The 7,345-nt window shown below is 38.9% G+C and overlaps 1 protein-coding gene across 1 annotated transcript in view; it reads right to left on the reverse strand.

Moving 5' to 3' along the window:
* The window catches only part of LOC107732688 (neurexin-2-like), a 351,796-nt gene that overhangs the window by 177,219 nt on the left and 167,232 nt on the right, over positions 1 to 7,345 (reverse strand). Inside the window, exon 7 of the mRNA XM_016544101.1 lies at positions 5,236 to 5,537. Coding sequence (XP_016399587.1) covers positions 5,236 to 5,537 — 302 coding nt within the window. The remainder of the gene's footprint in view (positions 1 to 5,235; positions 5,538 to 7,345) is intronic.

Genomic DNA, 7,345 nt, shown 5'->3' on the forward strand with positions numbered 1-7,345 from the left:
GTGTCTGTCTGTGTGTGTGTGTTTGTGTGTCTGTGTGTTTGTGTGTGTGTGTTTGTGTGTGTGTGATCACACATACAGTAATGATGAACTCAGCTCTTGTTCTTTTTCATTCATCCACAATCACTTGATCAGCTTCGTTTCATGACAGAGGCTCAGAAACACATGCAGGTCACATTCAGAGATTGTGAAAAAGTGCATTCTCATATTTCTCAGCGGCTTTATAAACACTCACATCCGTCACCTGTTTCTGGAACAATACGTGTTTTGAGAACCTCTTTACAAATCAATCAAACTGAATTTTTTTGGCAAACACAGGATCTGCATTTTCTGCTCTGATCGCCTCGTTACGGATGTCCGTCTGTCTTTGCTTCAACAGAAAGGGAAGTATTTTAAAGACTGAAAGTAGATGGTAATCTTTGATCCAGACTAAAAAAAAAAACTATCAAAACTAAAATCCACAATTATTATTATTATTATTATTAAAAAATCCATTATTAATGCAATATTTATTAGTATATCGCACTGCTGTTCAAAAGTTTGGGATCAGTACGATTTTTTATGTTTTTATAGAAGTCGCTTCTACTCATCAAAGCTGCTTTATTATTTATTTGATGAAGAATACAGTAAAAATAGTGAAATATTATTCTAATGTAAAACAGCTGTTTTCTATGTGAATATCTGTTAAGCTGTAATGTATTTCTGTGATGCGCAGCTGTATTTTCAGCATCATTACTCCAGTCTTCAGTGTCACATGATCTTCAGAAATCATTCTAATATGCTGATTTGCTGCTCAAGAAACATTTCTGATTATTATCAATGTTGAAAACAGTCGTGCTGCACAATATTTTTGTGGAAACTGTGATACATTTTATTTTTCAGGATTCACAGATGAACAGAAAGTTCAGAAGAACAGCATTTATTTGAGATTTGATCCATTTAATGCATTAAAATTATTAATTAAAAAATACATATAAAAAAATACAGATCCCAAACTTTTGAATGGTAGTGTATATATAAACATATATGATAAAATATCTTAATATTTATTATGTATTTATTAAATAAAGAGTGTTTTGCATCATTCTGCACAGTCTGATCGATTTGTTTCTGCCTGCAAAAGTCTCAGTTTTCATCTAAACACACACTTTATCTTCATCTTCTAAGCTCTGAATTGAATGTCAAATATTAGTCTTGTGTCTTCAGTCTCAGCAGAGTTTCGCTCTCGGCCGCCGGTAACTGTTACTCAGAACTAATTTCATTTATCCTCCTGTGGTGCTGACAGCGGAGCGGGAAACACTCAAGATCCGTCTGATTAGTCTGATTCCCACCGCAGCTCCGCTTTATTGAGCAAATCCTCTGGGTTACAGTGCCTGAGATCAGAGGTCACACACACACACACTCACACTCACACACACACACACACACACACACACACACACACACACACACTCACACACACACTCTAACACACACACTCTTAACACACACACTCTAACACACACACACTCTTAACACACACACTCTAACACACACAGAGACACACACACACACTCGCACACGCACACACACACACACACAGACAAACACACACGCTCACTGCTGCTGAGAGACAGACAGCAGGGAGAGGCTGAGGAGTGAATGACTCCGCCTCCAATTATCACCTCAACCAATCAGCACTGCGCACTCAAGCATCCTCAGCCAATCACTGCAGCGTGCACCAGCAGTGTTTTCTGACTGTACTATGGCTATGCTCAGAAGACTCGAAAAGGTCGACAGGAAGTGTTATAGATCAGGTTTCAGGTCTGTGCGTGACTCTCACCTGCGCTGGAATATCCACGTTATGTTGATTCTCAGGAATCAGTCTGTAATAGAAACGCTGAAGAGAAAATGTCACGACCTCTTCCTAGAAACGGCAGCGAGAATCGAACCTCAGATAGTTCCCTATAAAGTTATCAGACACGTAGAGTATCCGCTAAGAGAAGAACAGCTGTGATCAAATACAGCAGCTCCATCTGAAGCGTTTGACGCCGGTATATTTATCATGAAAACACACTGAAATCAACATCAGACCGTTTCCACACATCAGTCTAAAGCTGATCTGATTCACGCTACACAAACACTGCAGAAACTCACTTCTCATGCTTTCCAGCACAAATAACATTCATATATCAAGATGCATTTACTTGAGAAGCAAAATCACTGAAGATATTAAGTCTTGTTTTCTGAAAAAAATATCAAAATGAAGTGAGTTTAAGATTAAAACAACAACAATAATGTTTCCCCTTTAAATTATGATTTTGTTTTCTGACCCCACTGGCAGATATTTGTTCTCATTTTAAGCATAAATTAACTTCATTCAGCATCTTCAGTCATTTCACTTCTCCAGTGAATGTATCTTGACTCATGACTGTTTAGATATGTGTACTGGAAAACAAGAGGAAGAAAATTATTGTTTATTTTTTTGCGGTGAACACAGAAGCACATGACTCTCGACTTCAGTTCATCTTAACATGCACACTGCTAAGCATTCAAATGTACAATAAATACAATCAATTTTTTTTTCACTCTTGGTTATATTAGTAAAAGTACCATAACAAAATCAGTCCACCATCTTGGATGTGTTTGTTTTCAGTTTGGATCGGACCTCCATGAAGGACAGGAAGTGGAGAAACTCTCAGCACTTTCACTGCTCACCACTTGGTGGCGATGTTGTGCTGCAGCCTTACATTTAATTATTTATTACATTGATTTTCATTTATTTATTTCCCTCATTCTGACTGTTATATATTACACACAGAATAAACACTGGCGTGCACACACACACTCACACACACACACACACACACACTCACGCACACACGCACACGCACACACACACACACACACACACACACACGTTTGTTTTTTATCATGGTGGGTCTTTACAATGACTTCTATATGCTTTTACACTGAGCTAATGATATTTGCTATCCCATAAATCCTGCACAAATCTTTCTGCATCTTATGTCCTCATTAAGACGTCTAGAATTAAATGTGACTCTCAAACACTCATACATTTGCATCTTCATGTATGAATGTATTCTCTGGTGTCTCATGGTGCGTTCAGCTCACATCCTCCATTAAATCCCATGGAAAAGCAGCCTGAGGAGGTCCGCTGGTCTCAGTTTGTTGGTTTTGAAGGAGTTTTGGGTAGCTAAACCAACAAAGCTGTTTAAGCTGTTTTTTACGAGAGTGGTTCTGAACCCAAGCATCCCTCGTTTGTTCTCTGAGGAGAATAAAGACTCGAGTGTGTAATTGAATTCAGTGGCGGACAAAATATTTTCCCTTTTGTTTCCTCTCTGGATTCACACTATCAGCCAATAGCAATAGGCATTATTACAGCGGACACGCCCTCGTGCCACAGCAGCCAATTACAATCGCTCTTATTACGGGTGACAAGACATTCGTTCCAATTACAATTACCAGAGCAGAGACAGAATGAGCGAGGAGCATAAGTGAAATCGATCGCATCTCCACACTGCTATCTGCAACTGCCAATTACAGGAGCCTATTGAACCATTCTTCATTTTTATTCAATCTGTGTGTGTGTGTGCGCGCACGTGCGTGTGTGTGTGTGTGTGTGTGTGTGTAGAAAGAAATGAAGAATGTAAGGGTTTCTTCAGCTATACACACATTTATGTCCCAGCGGTTGATTACAATTCATTTCATATTTAGGTCAATCTAAATATGTTTTTCCTTCATTTTTTAATCTTTACTCATTTTCAAATGTCTTTTAGATTTTGTTTTACTCATTCCAAACCCAGACTTTAGAACCCATCAATAAAATATGAATATTATGAATTATGCATTTTATCTCATCTATAATGATCTGCACAACAAGTGAAATAAGTATCAACCATTTCAATATTTATTATACAAAAATGATTAATTTATTTATCTTTTTATCTATAAAGCACCAATGAAACAACCAAAATTGACCAAAGTGCTTTACACATATAGCGGAAATAAAACCACATTCATCATAACACACTACGTGACAAAAGTTCAAATTATAGACAATACATTTTTATATCAAATATAAAAATAGCAGAATAGCATCATTCCATCACAACCAACAATTCTGGCCTATTAGAGATTTATTTTTCTAAAGCTAGTTTACGAGAGGTGTCAGCGAGGAGATAAAATATAAAGAAAAATCAAGGTAAATATCACTATTTTTATTGTGTGCTACTTCCAATCCAGCTGTAATTTGGTGCAAGTATGCAGAAAATGTGAAAATATGATTTTAAGATTGTATTTAGGACACATCAAATGCTAACTGGAAGATATGCAGTTTAGAATGACAAATGTGGGCATAGCTGAAGAATCGCCTATATCTGTATAGTATGAGAAGCTCGTTTGTGTTTCTGTCCATGAACATTCATTATGTGTGTGTGTGTGTGTGTGTGTGTGTGAGTGTGTGTGTGTGTGTGTGTGTGTGTGTGTGAATGGAACGTCTCTCGGAGTCTTCAGAGTAGATTGCGTTTGCTCCGTCAGTTTGCGCTCGTAATGAAGCTCCTTTAAAGGGGTCATATGATGGTTTTTGAAAGATCATTATTTTGTGTATTTGGTGTAACAGAATATGTTGACATGCTTTAATGTTCAAAAAACACATTATTTTTCAATAAATGATGCCGAACACATCTCATTGTGTTGCATACGGTTCACGAGTGTTTGGGCTCGCGTTCTGTGAGCATTTCTCCATATTGTGTTCAGTGTCGTGTGCTGTTATTTGTTCTGTTAATACACGTTTCTGTTCTTTTTCAATGCGGACATGTAAAGTCAATCAGGTCCGATCATAAAATCCTTGATTTCAGCCTGTAGAACCAGACCGGCGCTCTCGTCCCCTAAGGACTGCCGACTTCATTAGGTTGGAGTCAATTTCAGATGGACAACTCTTCTCTGAACAGAACATTAAGTTAAGGTGCACATAATGAAGTCCTGAAGCAGGAGGCATGGGTCTGGATCGGTCTGGATCAGGTCTAACAAGAAAACACACATCGCTGCTCCCAGACCTGTCAGGAATCACGCGGCAGCTGTCGGGAAGCACTGGGGATTATGGGCCGTCGTTTAAACAACGTTTCCAGCCAATGATGTGCGATCATGCCCTTCCACAGTGATTCCCAACATTCAGTGCATCTGCTAGAGATCAATATGCACGGCAATGTCTTTAAAGAAGCGAGCGCTCAGTCTTACCTGTCGCAGGTTTCGCGTGACTTTAACATCGTGCCAAGTGTTGTCGTTAAACTTCCCGTTCACCGGTTCCACGAGCGCCTCGAAGGCGCCGGAGCCCAGGTTGATGACGAGCCAGACGGCGCCGCTCTTCAGCGACAGGTTGACGTAGTCTGCAGATTTCCCGGTGTGAAGCATCAGACCGTTGCGCTGGAGCGTTCGGAAGGACAGCGTGATCTCATCTGTGCTGCTCTGGATGGGAGTCATGGACAGATCGTAGCAGAAGAACTCGGTTCCCTTGAAGGTGGCCACCGATTCTTCTTTCCCTGCAGAGAGAGAGAGAAATAACATGAGCATTTCCACCAAATGATGGTGCATCTACACGACGTCCAGCAGCGTTATTGCATGCTGCATCACACTGGAAAAATCCTGCTATGAAAACGTTGGCGTGTTTGTGTGTTCCCAGCAGGATGTGTTTAAATAAACTTTATTTATTCTAAGAGAGTCAATAAATTTCAAGCATTTTAACTCCCACATTGCTTTGTGGATTCAATGCAACTCATACGCACAATTTAGCTTGATTTTTATTAGCTTTGCATGCATTTGTTCTAACCGTGTTGAATACTTGTGAGAGTAAGGCTCAGAGCGAAACTCTTATTCCCAACCGCACCGACCGCAGACGTTCTCTCGGGAAACACGCAGCTCTCAAGAATAAACAGTTTTTCTTTACGTTTCCGCTGCTGTATTTTTCATGACTCGAGCATCCTGAAGATGATATATCAGGACATGTCGTGTTTCTCTTCGGGAAGACGGGATTGCCGTATTCATGAGTGCTCTTTGCAAATGTAACAATCCTCATGAGAAGAGCAGATGAACTGAAGTCTGCAGCAAAAAGCCCAGAGTAACTGCATGTACATTTACTCATTTGCAGAAGCTTTCATCCGAAGTGACTTACATTACGCTTTCCCGCAGGTTCGTTCCTCCCGGAGAAACCCGAGGTCAAGCGCTGCGCTCAAGGGCACAAAACAGTGTTTCAGAAGAATTTAAAGAGTTCAAACCTACAACCTTTTGGAAGTCAGCCCAGATCTTTAACCACTAAACCACAGCAGCGCATTAATGTTTTAATGTTTGGCTTAATTCAGGTTCAGATGCCGCAGCTCTTCTGAGCTTTCATGTAAAAGCTTCCTGGATTGTGTTGTCATGCCACTGATTCTGAGAATCGTGCAAATATTTTAATGCTTTAGTGATTTGTTTCAGTTTTCTTAATTAATTTGCCCTGGAGTGTTTCCTTAAGATGTAGAGCACATCTAAACTACACACACACACACACACACACGCGTGCGCACGCACACACGCACACGCACACAAATCCATCCTTACCAAAATAAATAAATAAAAATGTTAGAAATACAGATAATGCCTGAAGCAATTTCAACTCTCTCTCTCTCTCTCTCTCTCTCTCTCTCTCTCTCTCTCTCACACACACACACACACATGAATAATACCAATAAAACTGGAAACATTATAAAAACAGCAATTACAGAGTCTGTGGTGTTTTGTACGTTGTTTGTTCTGGACGCAGCTGAACTACAGATGCTTTGAAAAATAAATAAATATATGATTATTTCTATTGTCAATAAAACACATTTGACTGAAACTCAATGTGAATGTGCTGTAAACATCAGTGGTGTATAAAGTACCTGAAAGCCACACTCAAGTAAAAGTACAGATATCTTACCAGAAAATGACTTTGGTAGAAGTTGAAGTCACCGTTTAGAATATTACTTGAGTAAAAATCTTAAAGTATGTGATATTTATTGTACTTAAGTACGAAAAGTATTTTTTAAAATCTTAAACATACTTAAGTATTGAAAGTAAAAGTACAAGTAAATGCAAAATGGAAAAGAAGCAAATAAATATATATATATAAATGTTCATTAGATGTATTTACACAGTTTGTGTATCTCAGAGCGGACATGGAAGCATTTAACCTGCAGTTACAGATGCATAAATAGGCCTAATGTTTTGTTTTTAACATAAAACGTTGAATACTGATATTTGAAATAATTTAAAACATGAACAAAATAGTCGAAATGTGAAATTAAAACCGCCAGTAGGTGTCAGCAAGTGACTG

The sequence above is a fragment of the Sinocyclocheilus rhinocerous genome, unplaced genomic scaffold (genome assembly GCF_001515625.1).
Source record: "Sinocyclocheilus rhinocerous isolate Xijiao unplaced genomic scaffold, SAMN03320098_v1.1 scaffold1480, whole genome shotgun sequence".
NCBI classification, from domain to species: domain Eukaryota; kingdom Metazoa; phylum Chordata; class Actinopteri; order Cypriniformes; family Cyprinidae; genus Sinocyclocheilus; species Sinocyclocheilus rhinocerous.